This window comes from Furipterus horrens, unplaced genomic scaffold (genome assembly GCF_987537825.1).
Source record: "Furipterus horrens unplaced genomic scaffold, mFurHor1.1.pri manual_scaffold_17, whole genome shotgun sequence".
Lineage (NCBI taxonomy): Eukaryota > Metazoa > Chordata > Mammalia > Chiroptera > Furipteridae > Furipterus > Furipterus horrens.
The window spans coordinates 76,110,967-76,130,632 of record NW_028327187.1 but is presented as its reverse complement, the minus strand read 5'-3'; the positions used below and the strand labels follow the sequence as shown (position 1 = coordinate 76,130,632).

At 37.1% G+C, this 19,666-nt stretch overlaps 1 protein-coding gene across 2 annotated transcripts in view; it reads right to left on the bottom strand.

The window, feature by feature from the left end:
• Positions 1-14,544: 14,544 nt before the first annotated feature.
• Positions 14,545-19,666, bottom strand: part of VBP1 (VHL binding protein 1) — a 38,387-nt gene continuing 33,265 nt past the window's right edge. The window contains exons 4-6 of one of the 2 annotated variants that reach the window (XM_090264312.1): positions 19,021-19,119; positions 16,703-16,841; positions 14,545-15,594 (exon numbers count right to left, since the gene is read on the bottom strand). In XM_090264312.1, coding sequence (XP_090120438.1) covers positions 15,524-15,594; positions 16,703-16,841; positions 19,021-19,119 — 309 coding nt within the window. In that variant the 3' untranslated portion in view covers positions 14,545-15,523. The remainder of the gene's footprint in view (positions 15,595-16,702; positions 16,842-19,020; positions 19,120-19,666) is intronic. The other variant, XM_090264311.1, reaches the window with a different exon arrangement.

Here is a 19,666-nt window from a genome sequence, read left to right as displayed (position 1 = left end):
AAAAAAAAAAAAAAGAGAAAAACAAAACTTCTCTACAGTTTTTTTTTGTTTCTTTTTTTGTTTTTTTTTTTTTTTTACTAAAATACACTATATGTATACTTTTCCCACTCCTTGCATTTTTAGGCAGGTTTAAAAATACTCAGCATAGATCCAGCAAGGTGGCTGAGCTTAATTGCTTAAACAAGTTCTAGAAACTTTAAAAATAATCATTTTAGTAGAATTCAGTGCTGTTGTCACTGCAATAAGTGGGTTTAGAAAATAAGTGTGAAAAAATCAGGTGTTAATACAATACTAAGGATAAAGCTTTAGAAGCTATTTTACTACATAAGTAAAGAAAAGATTAACTTGTAACAAAGACCACACTGCATGTTGGAATAGATTGTCTCATATTCCAAAATAAAATGTACTGTATACTTTTCCTCACTTTGTTGTGCACTGTAATGAAATGTGAAAAAAATGTTTCCTTTAGCTGTATGTGAATGAAAATATGCTTGTATTTAGTAAAATGGTTGATTATGTGACTGAGATTCCAAGTGTGCATTGTAGCTGTTTCCAGAATCTGTCACTACAGTGTAGCAACCACAACCACTGATATCAATTAGATATGACATATACTATGCACCACAGTATTCACCAGTATCTCAAAGCCAGAAAGAGAATGTAATTTTTGAAAGTTGAATGATCATTATGTTGAAATTCACAGAGAACTCAGTACTGCCTGGGAATCTCATGCCACTTTTGGGAAAGTTGTTCTGTCAGGACTAAATCTCAAGCATTGCAATTTTTAGCCAATGATTTTAATACTAACACCACGTAGCTGATTATAACTATTGTCTTCCCTGGGAAGTCGTCTTTTCTCCAGGCTAAATTGCCTCAGCTTTTTAACGTCCTACTATGGTATGCTTTTTACTTCAGTATCACTTTCAGTGTGGGGTCCAGATTGGAACATAATAGTTCAGAACATAGTCTAGGGTTTATAGGTCATATCTAGAGGAGGGCGAAAGAAGAAAAGATACTTGATTCTGAGTTTTAGCATAAGTAGACTGAGTTCTGCACAGCTTTATTATGTTCATAGTAATGAGTGAATGAGGGAGGAAGAAAAAAAGGAAGGAAAAACTAATGATGCAACAGCATTTAATATAGTTTATGACTCCATTCTCCTTTAAACACTCCCCAGGGCTTGATAATTTTTCTTCAGTTACATTAATTCTCTTGGTGACTTCATTCAGTCCCATGCCTGTAAGTACCATCATTAAGCCAATGAGTTCTAAATTTATATCTCCAACTAGTCTCTTTGGACTCCAAACCTTTATGACCAACTGCTCTACCTGACATTTCTATTTAAATGTCTGTTCGGTATTAGAAATGAAACATTTCTCAAACCAAGATTCTAATTTTCTTCCCAGACTTGTTCCTCCCATAGCCTTCTCCTTCTCAGTAAATGGTAGTATTATCCTTCCATGAACTCTTGCCAAAAACCTTGGAGTCATTGTAGACTCCTCTTTCACAGTTCACATTTTATCCATCAGGAAGTTATGCTTGTTCTACCTTAAAAGTATAACCAGAATCTGACAGCTTTTCACCATTTTCACTGCTAACACACTAGTCCTGGTCACTTTCATTTGTTGCCTGAGTTATTGTGATAACTGATCTTCCTGCTTCCACTCTAGTCCCGCTCAGTCCATTCACACAACAGCCAGAGGAAGCCTGATAAAACATTAGTTATAAGCAATCATCTACTCATAATTCTCCGGTAGTTATCCATTTTACTTAGCTTAAAACCCAAAGTCCTCTCAATGCCATCCAGAAGAACCCTTAGAAATGCATTCCATCCCTATCCCACAACATCTGTAACCTTGTTTCTTATTGCTGTTCCCCAAGTCATTCTACTCCAGCTATATGGGTATCTCCTGTTCTTCAAACACAACAAGCATATTCATATCTCAGGGCCTTTGTACTTGCCCTTCACTCTATCTGGAATTCTCCCTCACTTCCATCAAGTTTTGGCACCAACAGCTTCCAAAATTTGCAAGCATCTTCCTGATTCTGGAGAAGATGTGGCTCCAGAAGTCCTTCCCGACAGTCCAACATAAAGTCTAACTCTTCAGTCTTCTCTGGGGAAAACCAAGTTTAGGGTGAGCAAAAAAGGTAAAGGAAACTTATAGGAAAGAATGGAAAACCTGGAAAGTACAATTCCACAGGAAGTGAATAATAATATCACAATGCGGCAGCAAGTTCAGATAGATAAGGACTAAAAGATATCCGTAGAATTTGAGGGAGCATGAACTTATAAGTGATCTTTGCCAGCATAGTATTGGTAGAATGAATTCTGCTTACTCCAAGCTCTCAGAAGTCAGTGTTGTCAGTTCTGCTGGAGGCCCAATTCTCTTCTCACTCTCCATCCTCTCCTCTCCTAGACAAGCTTACATACTCTCACGACTTCAGTTAACTGTCTTTGCATTTAGGACTCCCAAATGAAGGGCTCCAGCCCATTCTTCTGAGCATTATACCAACACAGCCAACTTGCCTACTAAACACATCCACAAATTCCTCAAACTCAGCATATCCAATATGAAATAAACATCTATCAAAATGTGCTCCTTCCACCCCAGCATTTCTTATTTCTATAAATGACACCACCATCCACACCCTTGTTCAACACAGAAACTTAGTTATCCTAAATCCTTCACTTCCTCTCACCTCCCACATCAAATCCATTACCAAGCACTGTCAGCTCTATATTCAAAATATATACAAGTCTGCCATTTCTCATCTCCATTGTCATCACTTTTGTCCAAGCCACTATTAACTCTTTCCCAAACTACTTCAATACCTTCCTAACTGGTCTTCCACTTCTCTTATTTCCACGATACATTCTCAGCATAACAGCCAGAATAATCTTTTCAAAATAGACATAAGATTAGGTCATTCCCCTGCATAAAAACCCACCAATGGTTTCTCATCACACTTAGAACAGAATCCAAATAAACCTTACATTTCTCAACATGATTATAAGGCCTTGCACAATCTGGTTTCTACCCACTTCTCCAATTATAAACTCCATGAAGGTAAGAATCTTATTCATCTTGTTTACCAGTATTTCTGCAACTTGTGGCATAGATATATGCCTGAATAATCAATAAATATTTGAATGAATGATTGTGTTCTTGCCCTACTTAATCCAGTGACCTTGGCTGTTATTTCACTTCAGTAAAATACACACATGGCCCTATGCCGAAGCATTATTAAATTTTATACAGCCTCTAAAATTCCTCTCTGATTATAAGCTGTTTGTCCCCTTTATCCCAAGAACCCTGTTTGAAACTTCCATGAGACCTTCAGGCAATCAGCGACTACTACCTGTTGCCAGTCTATCAACGTACCTCTTGACTTTGTTTCCCTCTCTTTCTTCTGGCTCTTGTGGTCAACTGCATTCAAGCCATCAGTTCCTAAAGAAAATAACTGTTTGAAGTTTGCTCTGTTTCCTTATTGATATCTTTTTTTTTTTACTTTTCAAAGGGTTATTTAACATAGCAGTTTAAGAGTATGAATTTTGGAGTAAGACAAACATGGTTTCAAATTCTGACTCTACCAGTTAATGTATGTGTGATTCAACCTCTATGAGTCTCGATTTATACATATACAGTACTAAATTGGATAATAAGAGAATTTAACTCATAGGTTTGTTGTGAGGATGAAATGAGATAACCCATATAAGGTACTTAGCACAAGCTCTGGCACTTGGTAAACATCACATAGTAAACATACTTAGAAAATGCTTAGGTATTATGTTTGCACCTAAATGAATTTTTTTTCATAATTAGTGTCATATAACACATACTATGTTGTTACCTTTTTCACTATATTTTCTGTAAATACATGAGAGCAGAAACTGTCTCTTTTTGCTCATTATTATACCTCTTCAGTCAACCAGTGCCTGGTACATGCTTGTTGACTGTGATCAGGAAGAGAATTAATTGACATACTAAAAAGGACAAAGAAGACATATAAGAGACCTAGGTCCTTAATGATGTCATTGAGCTACCTTAGAGTCACTCTATAGTAAGATTCCTTACTACATAAAATAATAAGTTCCCTTTTACTTTATGCCATTTTTTCCCACTTGTAGCTGAAAGCCTTCTAACTGATACCATAGCATTTTACTGTATGGACATACAATAAGTTAGTTAATCAATTCTCATTGGTGGACATTAGGTTTTGTACAATTTTTTGCTGTTATAAAGCAATTCTGTAATGCATATATAGCTTTGTGCATTTGACCAATTATGACTTCAAGTCAAAATCATGAAACTAGAACTTATGATTTAAAGAATATACACATTTAAAATTTTGTTTTAATTAATCATATTGCTCTCCAGAAAGGTTTTACTGAATGCCCATGAACAGTGTATGAAAATGCTTATACTGAGTATTACTGTCAACCTTTTAACTCTGCAAATCTGAGAGGTAAATAATTTATACAGAATCATGCATATTGAAAGGACTTTGATGGTTGCCAGATGGGAGGGGGTGTGGGGGAAAGGGTGAAGAGGTGAGGGGATTAAGAAATACAAATAAGTGGTTACAGAATAGCCATGGGGATGTAAAGTACAGTATAGGAAGTGGAGTAGCCAAAGAACTTATATGCATGACCCATGGACATGAACAATGGTGTGGAGATAGCCTGAGGGAGTAGGGGGTGCTGGGTGGAGGGAAGCAAAGGGGAAAATTGAGACAACTGTAATAGCATAATCAATAAAATATAACTTAAAAATAAATAATACTTTAAAGTTTGCATATCTTTGGTTATTGGGTTTTTTGTTGCTTGCAGCAGAAAATATTCTTTTTTTTTTTTTTTTTAGGGCTATGGGTCAGACAGATCTGAATTTATTTTTTTAATGTGTTTTATTGATTATAATATTACATTTGTGCCAATTTCCCTTCCCTCTGCTCCCCTCCACCCAGTGGCCCCCCTCCCTCCCCTTGTCCCCCCCTTTTAGATCATGTCTATTAGTTGTGCATACAGTTCTTCTCAACCTCTCTCTGTCTATTCCATTCCCTCCTACCATGATCCTTAATTCCTATATCATCTCCCTCCCTCTCCCCATTCCCCCTCCCTGTTGACCTCCCCCCAATATGTTCCCCGTACCTATAGTTCTTTTTCCACTCTCGTTGCCTGTTTAGTTTGCCTTTGTTTCAATTCCCTAGCTTCTGTTGTTTCTTGTGATGCAGTTTTCATTTTAGATTTCATTGTCTTGATCCTCCTTTTTCTAAACCAGTCCCTTTAACATCTCATGTAACAGTGGTTTGGATCTAATGAACTCTTTCAGTTTTATTTTGTCCTGGAAACACTTTCTCTGTCCTTCTATTCTGAATGACAATTTCGCTGGATAGAGTATTCGTGGTTGTAGGTTTTGGATTTTCATTACTTTGAATATTTCTTGCCAGTCCCTTCTTGCCTGCAGGGTCTCCCTTGAGAAGTCAGCTGATAGTCTAATTGGGACCCCTTTGTACATAATTCTTTTCTTCTCTCTTGCTGCTTTTAAGATTCTCTCTTTATCTTTAATTTTTGACATTTTGATTACAATTGTCTTGGAGTGGTTCTCCCTGGGTCCAGTTTTTTGGAACTCTCTGTGCTTCCTGGACCTGTAAGTCTATTTCCTTCCCCAAGTCTGGGAAGTTCTCCTTTATTATATTTTCACTCAATTTTTCAAGTTCTAGTTCATCTTCCTCGCTCTCTGGCAAACCAATGATTCTTATGTTGGGCCTTTTATAGCTGTCCCAGAGGTTTCTGATCCTCTCATCGTTGCTTCCCATTTCCTCTCTCTGCATTGGTTGACTGCTTGTTCCTTCTCCATATTCCAGTTTGTTGAAATGAACTCTGGATTTTTTTTCCTCACCATCTGTCTCGTATGTGGTTTTGTTCCTTTCGTTTTGAGTGTTTTTCGCTTCTTTCTCATCTTTTTCCAGATCTTTTGTGAATTCTGTAAGCCACCTGATAACAATGGCCCAGAACTGAGCATCTGACAGGTTTCTTATCTGTTCATCTGTCAGGTTCTCCATCTGTTGCCTGGTGAGCTGTGCCACCGGGATTTCTATAGTTGTCTGCCTCATTTTGACAGATGCGTTTTGTTTTCTTGGGCCGGCTGTAGGGGGCAGTGCCTGTGTACTCGTAATGACCCAGCGACCGGCGCCGTTCGGCAGCCTTTCTTGCTGTGCCGTGGTGCTTTGTCGTCACAATCCAGCGACCGGTGCCTGTCCGCGACCTATTTCGCAGCCCTGTGGCGCTTTCTTTGGGGGCGGGGGTCCAAGATGGATTCACACAGTTATTCCGCTAGGAGACCGGGATCCGTCCTCCCGCCCCCCTGGGCCTCACTGTTCAAGGCGATGTGGTGGCTGCTTTCCCCAGCGTTGGGGTCGCGAGCTGCCGGGGGTTCGACTGCAGCCGGGGTTGTTCTCCCCGCCGCTGTCCCAGGTGCGACCGCAAACAGCACCACCCCCTTTGGCTCCCCTTACCTGCCCAAAGGGCGCCGCTGGTTTATAACTTCATATGTTGGGCTTCCGTGTAGTTTTATTTTCTGGAATTTCTAGTTATCCTTTGTCTTGAAGTAGTTGTATTCCTCTCTAGTTGTAGAGGGAGACCTAGCGCGTCCGTCTAAGCCTCCATCTTGGCCGGAAGTCCCAGAAAATATTCTTAATAAAAAAGTACTTGTTTTTTTTCTATTAATTAGTAAGATCTCCTTATATATATTCTCTATTCATCACATATGACAAAATTTTTTCATGTTTTTCTGACTTTAAGTTCATTTATGGTATTTGGTAATGCAGAAGTTTTAAGTACTTGATAAATAATTTAATAACTAATATTTATTACTTAATAATTTATATGTTGTCTACAAGAAACTGGAATTAGTCACCTCAGAATTGAGGAACTGGGTGGCTGGGGGACAAAGTATGAAGAAAACTTAATTCCTATTGGATAACATTTTGTACATTTTGATTTTGGTACCATATACCTTATTATTTTACTTAGCTTGTCATCTAATGTTTTGTTTTGTTTTGTAGCAATAGTGTTAGTTTGAGACAGGCCTTCTCTAACCAAATACTAAAAAATAAAATTTCCTATAATAAATTTAGGGTTCCCTTAGGAACTGACATGTATAAGATGTGGAGGTAGGGATAACTATTTTTCCCAAATAAATATTTACCCCACACTATCCATAGAACATTCCATTCTTTCTTTAATGATTGGAAATCTTACCTTTTTCAAATATTGAGTTGCCATACAAACATGGGTCTGGTTTGGGATTCACGTTTTATAGTTCATTAATCTATCCCTGCCCTAATACTGTGTTGTGTTATAGTAATTCCACAGCATGCTTTATCTTTTCCTCTTCAAAATTTAGTAGGTTCTGGAGACCTAATGTACAGAAATAATTACTATAGTTACTAATAGTGTATTGAACACTGGAAATTTGCTAAGAGACTAGATTTCAGGTGCTCTCACCACACACACAAAATAATGGCAATTCTGAGGAGATGGATATATTAATTAGCTTCACTGTAGCAGTCAGTCTGGGGCAAGAGGTTTAGAGTTGTGAGTACACAAAACAGAGTTTATCCTTGTATTGCAAATTATTATATTTTCCATAAGAACTGTAAATCTACTTTTGCCCCACCCTGTATGTGTGTGTGTGTAAAATATCATGTTGTACAACTTAAATGTATTCCATTTTTATTTCAAAAAATAAGAATAAATGTGTCATGTTTTCCTTCATGGAGAATTAGAAATTTCATTTGATTAATTTACTGACACTGATGGAATATGTCATTCCATTAATTTAATCCTTCATTTATGTCCATCAGTAAATTCTTATAGTTCATCTACAAGTTTTAGCTATTCTCTGTTTATTCCTAGTCTCATAGTTCACTTATAGTTTTAGCTATTTTCTGTTTACCTCTAGATATTTTATATTTGTATATCAAATATGATATTTATATTTTATTTGAATGTTTTTTTCTCATTACATGTTCTAATTGGTTGTTGTTAGTATGTAGGAAATTTGTGGATTTGTGTATGTTTACATCTTGTAACCAGACACCTTACTAAACTCTTAATACTTCAAAAAGTTTTTCAATTGATCTCTTCTGTTTTCTAGGTAGACATACTCTACAATTAATAATTTTCTCTCCTCCTTTTTAACTTTCACACTTCATTTCTTTTTGTCTTTTTACACCGGCTAAAACCTGTGGTAAAAAAGTGAATAACAGTGATGGTGTTGTTTCTGTCTTGTTGCTATCATATGCTTCTCGTATTTTAACTTTGAATTACTCTTATTAGGTCATAGAACTTGTCACTGCATTATATTTTACTAAGTGTTTTTAGAGAGAATGTTTTTTTTTTAAGATTGTTATTTATTTTAAGAGAGGGGGAGGGAGGGAGAAAGAAAGGGAGAGGAACATTGATGTGTGTGAGAAACATCGATTGGTTGCCTCTCACATGCCCACAACTAGGGACCTGGCCTGCAACCCAGGCATGTGCCCTGACTGGGATGAAACCAGCAACTTTTTGATTTGCAGGTCGGCACACAATCCACTGAGTCACACCAGCCAGGATTGTATGTTGCTTTTTAAATGTCCTTCTAGTACCCATTGAGATAATCAAGTGGTTTCCTTCCCTTAACCTATTGATGTAATTAATTTTTTCAGTAAGTCTCTGTGTTTAACAATAATCATTTACATTCTTAGAATAAACTGTACTTGTTTGCTGTGTATTTTGAAAACACTGCTTGATTTACTTTACTAATATTTTATTAGGACCTTTGCATCTATATTCATGTTTGAGATTGGTTCATAACAGTTTTTCCAAAAATGTATTCCACAGGGATTAAGAGTAATTGGGGTGGGGATTAGGGAGGATTGACAGTTGAATAAATTTGGAAAATTGCAGATTAAACACAGCAAGATATTCTGTAGGATTACACTATCATATATTGGGACTCTCCGATGGGAGGCAATTTTATACAGCATCTTAATGACAAAATAATTCTTATTTCCTGGAGCATTTAAAATAACTACTGCTCAGAGAAAAACACATTGGAAAATGTTGATCTTTTGTACTTTTTGTCAAGTTGTGGCATCATGGTTATTCTGACATCAAGAAATAATAAAATAATTGAGAATATCTGTCTTTTTTTTTTTTTTCTATACTTTATAGAGTAGTTTAAATAACATGGGATAGAATTCCTCATAAAAGCTTTTGGGTCCAGCATTTCTTTTTTCTTTTTCTTTTCCAAAAGAAGATGCAGATCTTTAACAATCTTTTCAATTTATTTCATGGTTATAGTTATTCAGTTTTAAACCATAAAACTATTTTGTTATGTACATATATTCATTGCTCTTACCTGGAGTAGGATATTTCCCTGCTATGATGTAGGCTTCCCATTAGCCTGAATTCCAGAGTGAAATGATCATGGAGCAGACACCCCAACATGCAAAGGACATAAGGTCACAGGAATTGGGAATGACTACCACAGCATCACATAGCCTATCTCAATACATACATCCTCATGAGTAAATTTCAGTAATTTACATTTGTCTTCAAAGTTACCTATCCTATCTAGATTTTCAAATGTACTGGTATATAACTATACTTAGCATAATTCTAAAATCTCTGTATTGGTGGATAGAAACCTCTTTGTGATGTTATCTTTTTTTATTATTAAGAGTTGTTGGGGATCTGTTTTTATCAGTATTTTCAAAGAACCAGCTTTTGGTTTTATCAATTTTACTTTTTTGTACCCTAATTTATTAATTTTTATGTCATCATCTACAGAAAGTTGTATTTTGTCTTCCTTTTCATGTGAGTGAATGTTTCCCTCGTTCTTCATATGTCATGTAATTATTTGTATTCTGAACATTTTGAATATTATGCAACCCTGGATCTTGTTAAAATTCTGTCGAGAATGTTATTGATTTAGCTGACAATGTATCTAGATGGGTTTATGTCACGTGTTCCAACTTGGCCTCTGTGGGCTGTTGTTCCAATCAATGCCAGTTCAGTTTTCAAAGCTTTTGCATCAGATCTTTCCTTAGTTCATACACCACCCAGTGGCCAGTCTGAAAACTGGGCAGTGGTTTATCCTTTTGTCGAGTTCTAGAAGTCTTTCATTCATTCATTTATTCATTCACTCATTCGTTCGTTCATACGTTTATTTATTTGGAGGCCCTTCACTGTAACAATTCCCTCCTCTCAAACTTAAGACCCTTTATAATCTTATAAAGGACAATGGGCGAAGGTCTCGTGCTCCTCTAGCTGCTTCAAGCTGGACATGGTCGTTGTCCTACCTACCTTTGGGTCCAGAAATCCCTAAAAAGGGTGGGGGTGTGGAGGGGAGGGTGGCCTTCCCACATGGGGAAGGATCGTGCAGACTCCAGGTCAGTTGGCTGTCCCTGGACAATGGCATGGTCGGTTTAACAGGCTGGCATCCTTGTTGTATTCTGGGGCAACAGATCTGGCAACAGGGTTATAGGGCATCATTAAAACCATAACCACTAGATGACAAAAGGTAGGGCAGTTCTAGAAGTTTTTAGTATGTTAATTAGGAACACATAGGGAACCCAGGAGTTGGAGGGGTCGCTTTCCAGAGCTCCTCCCTCTACACATGTGTCACCCCAGTACTTCAGCATAGGGTTACAAATACAGGCTGACAATGGGCAGATATATATGGGGTAGAGCACATGCTGATTCTTTGGTTATTATTTACTATGAATGAGTAATTTTCTCTAGAGTTGCTAGTTATCTGAATTTTTCCCAGAACCAGTTTGGGCCCCACCTACTTTCAGAATTTCTCAGTGTATCCAGATTTTATAGGGGGAGCATCAAGGAAGGGAGCAGGGAGGAAGGGAAGGGGCTCCATGCTTAGTTCCCAGCTTGCCTGCCCTGCTTCCACCTAGCTTCGGGACCAAATTTCCTTGCTCCTTCTGCCTTTTGTTTTTCAGGACCTTCTTTACTGTCCTGGGACTTCACCACTCTTTTCCTAGGATAAATTTTTTCTCCAGGATCTTCTTCCCCTATCATCCGACCTGCGCAGACTCTAGCCAGAAAGCCAAGGTCAGCCTAGGCCTTGGTCATCTCTCAGGTGGGTGAGGACCAAGTGGAGAAGACAAGGGGAACCACAGCCCACTTTTTAACCAAATACTGGTGTCAGTGTTTCAGTGTGACACCAAAAATACAACAAACACTGAAAAGCTAGCATTGTCACTTTGCTCTGGTATTACAACCAACTGTTATAGTACAGTTGGAATTAAGTATCCAGGGTCAATTCAAATTTAATTCTTAAGCTGCCTCTGGACCACCTGAGAAGAAATTACTGCCCAATCCAGGCCACACATGGGCTGAAGTAACCAAGGATGTGAATATTAAGAGATTGTCGTGTGCTGACCTTTTGCTTTTTAATTTTTGTATTTTTTACTCTCTAGAATCCACAGCTTTGATCTGGGGAAAATAAGCTGATTCAGTCTAAGATGGGTTTTCTTGAAGAGCTAAAAGAATCTAAAAGAAATTTCCAGTTTGGTCATAGCCTACTTCCAAATAAAGCATCCCCAGAAGAAAAGTAGAGTTGTCACACAATTGACTAAACAAAATTATTTGAAAATCATGGCCAAGAGGCATGATCCTTTATATACAAACTGCTCAAATATACTGTGCACACTAAGTCCAGGCTTTTTGTTCAATGTGTCTATAACCAAATCTGACATCAAACAAGAGAGAGGGACACAAATAAAAGTTCTTTAAGGCACAATCCTCAGTTTTCATGTGTAAATAGTACCCTGGGACAGCTTCTGCTTATAACAAAAACAACAAAAGCAGTTCTGTGCACATAACATGTTAACCAGTTTCTCCAGCCACAAACTGTTTCCTTCTCACAACTGGTCATATAAGCAGTACTCCCTAGGTACAGAGTATTAATATGTAGAAAATAAATTAGTAGGTCCATATTTTATGACACTGGTTGTAGTTATAAAATATCCAAATAAAGTGTTAAAAATGAGAGATTTTATGTTTTAGCCACGTCTAAAAAAGTCACTGTGCAATGACCTCATAAAGTCTCATTAAATTTATGGCTTCTCCAATCCATTATATAATTATGAAACTTCGAAGACTACTTGAACTTCCCAGATGATGCCTTACTTTCACCTAATATGAACAGAAATGCTTCCACCCAGCCCTTTAAAATACATGAACTGGTACTACATTTTTTTTTTTTTTTTTTTTTGCAGAGGCAGTTATTACCTGAGGTGCTTATATAAAAAGAACTGGAAAAGGAACTGAACCATTGTCAAAAACTGAGCCATGATTATGCAAGATTCAAAAAGCTATGAGAGGTGTACTAAACCCCTTTTTTCTTTTGAGGTGACAAACTGACCTTCAATTAGCTTTCTAGCTCAGTTCCCCTAGAAATATGATGAAGGTGGACCATCAGCTGTGTCACCAGAGCTTGATTCTGGTAAAATGCCCTAGGTGGTACTCTGCGTCCAAGCTGGTAGGGCTTTGAGTGCTCAGAAATACCTGCCAGGAGTCATAGCTCTGGCTTCCCAAGTGCAGTGTACCCGTTGTTCCTGGGATCTATCTTTGGTCAGGACATGGGGATGCTATGCAGAGGCGATTGTTACAACAGGAGGTGGTCCCTTAGGGCTTCTACACCAAGTGATTCCTGCACCCATCTGTATAGTCTGTTGGGACTGCTGTGAGAATTCCCACATAAGAACTATGCCTAAAGCTGACCTGTCATGGTGTCTTGCCTGTCTCGTGTCCTCCAAAGTAAACTAGTGTCACACATGGCCTATACAGGTCTTGGGAGTTTAAATGCATATGTAGTTGAACCCAACGCGAGCTGTGATGGGTGCTGCGCATGCATTCAGCAGTGTCTTCAGAGATGACAGAGTCCCACATTAGTACCAAATAGGCACAGGCATGGCCATCGAAAGGGTATGGGATTAGAACCAACCAAGACAAGCCTTTAAGAAATCGTTTAAGACCATTAAAGGTTATCACTGAAGTTTAGGGCAGAGAACAGCAAACATACAAAGAAGAGTATTCATTCACTAAAGGATTAAACTTAACATTTTTACTAAACTTAGTTATAAATAAAGAAGCGAGGCATCATGGTACAGAGGGAAGTAAATTTGCTCAGGAGCTGGATCTGGGCCACATTCTAGTTATACAGCCTTGGATAAGGCCCTTCCCTCTGCAGCTATCAGTGTCTGTATGATGTAGGGCGGGAGGACAATGGGGGTGATAAATTGTGCTTTCTTTCCATCAGCTCCTGCTGTTGCTTCTGACAAAACTACCCAGAAAATAAAATGCTATTCTATAATTGTTAACTCCCTAAGTACATTTTTGGTAATCTAGTCTCAGGGAAAAAAGCTGAAATACAAAGAAAAGCCTTATGTAAAATGTAAATGGAATTATTACTTATAATAGAGAAAAAAATTTTAAAACCACCCAAATGTCTAACTCTGAATCACAGTTTGCTATAGGTTCACCCATTTGACTACTACTCTGAAACTAGTAAAATGTTAAATGTAATAGCACTATGTACTAAGCAAATTCCATGTTAAGTAATAAAGGATAAAAATTACACAGAAAAATATTTCAATTATGTTTTTTAAAAAACCTACACATAGAAAAAGAAATGTAAGACAATGTTAAGGGAAACTACAAGTGAAACAAAATCTTTTTTCCCCATTTTCTAAATTTTCTCAAATGAACATCTGTTTATAATGGAAAAAGTTAAACCTGTTGCATTTCTAAAACATTTGTTACCCAGTATCAACTTTTGTAGTCAATCTTTTGCCCAGTACTTCTATAGGAGTATTATACTAATATTAAAATTAAACTTGAACGTATCATGTCAAATCAGGTTAGTTATGGTATTCTGAAAATGTAAACCATTACAAAAGAAACAATTTGGCTGAGGCAAATTTAAATGTCTTTCTTTTTCTTAATTAACAGAGCCTAACACCATTCCTGAAACATACTGGGTGCTTTTATATATATATTTACTGAATAATTAACTTAATTTTTGTTCTTTTACTTATATTTCTAAAGAGCCATGTCTCTTTATATTGCCTGGAATACCTAAAAATTCTTATCATGGATTTCATGGACTTAAACTAAGAAAATAAAGATCTGAGCAAAACATTCCTGTACTAATATTACCAAAGACATTTTGTACCAATATACTTACCATAGTAAAGTTTGCAGAAAAGTATTTACAATATCTCAAGATGTTTAGAAACTTCAAATTCTAAAACATGGGAACTTAAAATTATGAAAGAAAAACTGACTCAAGAACTTTGGTATCTTTCAAATTTTTCTTAATTATTTGCTTATTTGCACTCCTCCGAAAGGGCCTTTATGTTTTTTCTACAAACATGTCTTGGGACATGCAACTTATATGTACCAATAAATAAACTTTACAAATATGAGAAAATACCCATGTTAATTTTAGAAAGAATAACATGAAAAAAGTACCATGCCATCTTTAACTTCACAGTTTTAATATCATGACATACAAGTACAAGACATGTACAAGTATACTTTTTACTACATGGAGATGGAATAATACATTTGCATTTTAACCAGAGTCTGTATCACCCACTACTAGCCACTGTACCAATGACTTTCCATGGGAATTTTCTACTACTCACATAAGGTTTTATCATGAATAAAAAAACTCACAAGTCTTTTCAATCATTGCAGATTTTTATTTATCTTAATATTCCTGTTCAGCTGCTTTAGAGAACTACTAAGAAATACAAAATCACCTTAGCCAAGAGTTTTGAGTGGGTAATTTTATTTCATGTTGGCCGAAATCGTTCTCATGTTGGCATTGCAAAGACACTGTGCACTTATAGAAGAGAAAAAGTGTTGTCTCAATAGCCCTCTTAAGGTTTAGGGAGGCAAAAGACCACTTCCTGAAAAGTACAGAGTATTATAATATAGTTATTGGCTAAGCAGTAATTCATGAAACTCCATTTACATAAGACAAATAACAGCAATAGAGGACCATAAAGTCCCACACGTACTAAAGAAAAGCAAGTTGGCAAATATTCAAACTGACTTTTTCCTACTTCTAAAATGGCTTAACCACATCAAGTGAGAGTAGCATCAGCTAATAAAGAAAAAAGTAAACTGTGCTAAAGTGTCCAGAATTCAGCCTCCATAGCATACATCAGTTTTCAGTCATTTCAACTAAGACTTTTCCTATGGCAAACAACAACAAAAAAAAAAATGATGAAAGTTGCATTTACTTTGTTGGAAATGCAAAAAGTAAAAAATAAAAATACTGCTAATTTAATAAAATATTTGAAACTAATTTTGTTTTTATAAATAAATAAAATGGTGTTTAATTTTTTAAAAAGTTTTAGTTATTCTTACTGTTAAAAAAACATTCAAAGTTATATCAACCTTTAAGGACATGTTTGGAAAACTGAACCACATCTTTTGTTGCCAGCATTATGCTTTGTTCTTGGTAGAATCATCTTTGTTTCTTCTTTTTACATCCCAATTATAAACCCTGGCCATATCTGCAAGAATTGTCAAAGAAAATGCAAATGTAATTCTGAAGATAACTTATGTAAATGACTAAGTATGAACTCACACACTGAATCAAAGACAGAAATCACACACACTAAATACTGGGGACAAGTAATGTTGTAAGCCATCTTGCTCTAATACCACTTGCTAAGAAATTATTGGAAATAAATTCTACCACAATGAAGCCAAGGCCTCAAATTTACAACTGTTTAGCATATATAACCAGCTATGGTATTATATTTAACAAATATGTACTTGATACTGTCAAGAGTTTTAAAGACAGCCTCTCATCCATGAAACTTCAAAGAACATTCAAACCATATTGTTACATGTAATGTTTAAATCAGTACACTTTAATTATCAATAATTTTATCTTCCACCTTCCCTTTGGCTTAACAGGACATTCACTCAATTTATTAAGCACCTACATCTTTTCCTTTTCACAAGCAGCACCCTATGTAGGCCCTCACATATCAATTACTCCTTTCATAGATCATGACTTTGGTGTTGTATCCAAAAAGTCATTATCATACCCAAGGTCATCTACGTTTTTTTCCTATGTTACCTTCTAGGAATTATATAGGTCTTTTTCTCCTCTGGACAAAGTGTTTACATACACCACTCTTACTCAAGGCCTCACACAGGTCTGCTTTCCCTCACCCAAGCACTCAATGGCTAACCTGTGCTACATGCTATGAAGAAAAGAGAAAGTAGAGATTCTACACTTTGAGGAGCTCTCAGTCTGACGTGGAAACCAAATAAAGAACTATGTAGCAAAGTGCTAAGTAAGCACAGAGGAATAACAAAACACCCTGAGGGGGTTAGAAAAAGTTCAGAAATGTTCTGATGCTTGTGTAAATAGGAGGAAATCATTTCAGGTAAGAGGAACAAAGTGAGAAGACATGCATTGTGGGGGAGGGTAAGAAGAACAACTGGCTGAGATTATCTGGAATCTGGGGTACACTGGGGGAGGGTAGAAAGAAGTCAGTGGCATAAGGTAAGACTGGTCTAAGAATCATTCTTCTCATTAAACAATGCAAGTAAGAATGTTAAAAACATCTTTATCTTTTCCTCCCTTTCTTTTTAAAGAAAGGATACTGACTTCTGTGGTAGTAAATTGATCTCGAAGAAAGTCAAGGTCTTCCTCAAGAGAATCAAGATTCTTTGTGGCAGTCGATAAATTCTTTTCCAACAATGCCTGAGCTTCATCAATATCATATTCAAGCATTACATTAGCCTAAAGAGAGAAAGTCATGACAATTACTAAATATTTACATAATGCTTTATAGGTCAGAACAGGGGTTGGGCAAACCACAGGCTTTGGGCAAAATCCAGCTGGATTTTGGCTGCTTTGTGCCTTAAATTTCATTGGAACGCACGCTATTCTCCACTCATTTCTGCATTCACGCCACAGTGGCAGAGCTGAGTGAGTTGCAACAGAGACCAAGTGGTCTACAGAACCAAAAATATTTACTCTCTGGCCTTTTATAAAAGTTTACTGACCCCTACATTAGAGAACATATTTACATACATTATATATCATTTACTCCTCTATTGTCCTCTTCCTGCCTCCGACAGATGCCAGGGGCAAAGGCAAGGTGACTGTATCTGGAATTCTGAAGAGCTGGTGTTACTACCAACACTTGGGGATGCATGCTCTCTGGAGGTGGGGAACCATACCTTCTCTAGCTCTGAACTCCTATCACCTGACTTACCACAGAGCATTTCCTGAACCACTTTTGTCATCTGACAAATGGAATTTAAAAATTACTCAAAGGATTGTTGTAAGGATCAAATGAGATAAAATGACAGTGTTTGGTACAAAGTAGGTGCTACAAAAATACTTGACTTGATAATCTAATACATGATAATTAGAAAACTATCTAAAATTCAGATAGGACAAAAAAATTCAATGAAAAGTACATGTCTTTCCAATTCCAGACCCACAACCTCATTCCTCAGAGTCAACTGCTGCTGTTTCTTATTACTTTTATTTTCCAGAAAATTTCTGCACTTTGGTTACTTTTAACAAGAAAAAATAAAATATATTTAAAAACATTTCATTCATGTCAAAAGAACATCAATCATTCTTCAGAAAGTACCCTGTGCCAAGCATTTCTCCTTAGTAGAGTCACTTCTCAAACACTGCCTTATAAGCTTCTCCATGTGACAGTCTAATAGGCATCTCAATACAGACATGCCCAAAACATAACTCTAAGTCACCCTGCAAACCTGTCAGTCCTTTGCTGCAATAAGAGTTACAAATGTTTTTCCTGTTCATTGTCTTTTGGCTTTGCTTATGATTTCTGACTTTTGTGGCCTAAAAAAAAAAAAAAACCTATTCCTATTCCAGGGTTACAAAATAAGTCATCTATGACTTGACCTAAACTTTGATGGTGTCAGTATTTCATGTAAATATGTGATCCATGCAGAATTCATCCTGGTATGAGATGTGAGGTGGGCTCCAGCCATAATTCTTACCAGAGTTCCCTGTTGTTTCAGGCTAATTTGTGGAATTATCTTATCCATACCTGCTGATGGAATGTGGGTGGAGGGAAAGAGAAACCAAGGTGAATGACACCTAGGATTTTAACCACTGGGTGAATACTGCTTCCATTTATAGAACTAAAACTAAACAAGTATGGGAATTATGGTATAGAATTAAATATACAAACTCTGAAAATACTACAACTAACAAAAATTAGGAGGAACTAAAACACAGAGAGGTGAGTTTCTGTGTAGTAAGCTGCCCATCCTTCATAGCACTAAGTGTCTCTCAGGGGAGATTCAACAGAACAGCAGCAAGGGGAAGTCCTCCTGGTGGGGAAAGCTGGGAGTGGTACACATGACTTTCTACTTTGTATGGGAACTTGCTCGAGGTAACAAGACCTATGGACAGCTAGCTACACAATCAGAATTGGGTTGGTTAGGGGACTGAGAGGAGTAAGATAGGAAAAATCAAAGTCAAGGTCTATGAAATAATCTAAAATTGAAATGTATGGTTTAAAAACTAGACTTCAACCTCAAAGTTTTTTGTAATAATCTTTCCCCCTTATGTTTAGAGAGACCTTTCTAGAACTTAAAAGCTCCTACTGGGAAGAAACATTTATTTCAGGTGCAGCAATACCTTCTGTTTTACTTCTACTGCACTTCTTTCTGTTACATGTAAGAGATAAAGCGTTAGTTGAAGGGAAGTAGGGTTTTGGTCAGTTTTGTTTATTTAGGAGACTTGAGCATGTTTGTGACAATCTTCATCACACTCCTAATTTCACTCAGTTTCTAATATGGGCTACTTGAATTCCACCCCTTCCCTCAACAGTCAAAGGGAGATGAGCATTAACACTGCTCAAACAATACTGTTGTGTTAGGAAAAACAAATATCAGTCAAGGAAGCTACGGCTATTACATTTACTTACCCCCAACCACAGACACACTTTATCAGTAGGAGGAACTGAAGCTTTGCAATACAGGTTATCTGCCAGTAAGAATCTGGTCTCCAGTGAGTTGGTGGACTCCTTCAAAAAAAATGACAGTATTATAAACAGGCGAGTTTAATACCAAAGCTATAAAGGAGAGCTCACAGCTGAACCTAAGCCATTTAAAACAGTACCATCATGCAAACTAAGTATAGCGGTAAAAGAAATGAATAGGTGGAGCCAGATAGTTGGGTGTGGAGGGACACGGATTCTGGCTCTACTGCCTACCACCTGTGTAAATTTGGTATATCACTTAACCTGTCTGTGTCTCAGGTTCCTCATCTGTAGCATACGAGTAATAATACTCTCTACACCTCTGAAGGCCATCACAAGCACAGCTGACACAGACACACCAGTGCCCAGTAGAGTAAGCACTGCACAAGAGTTAGCTATTATTATTACTTCATCAGTGCTTCATGCCCAACCAACCAGTTTTCTGAAGTCTCTTTCAAAGCTTGCCACATAAAATAATGTATTGGAGCCCTGACTGGTATGGCTCAGGTGGCTGGGCATTGTCCCAGAAAGTGAAAGGTCACCAGTTCAATTCCCAGTCAGGGCACATGCCTGGGTTACAGGTTTGGTACCA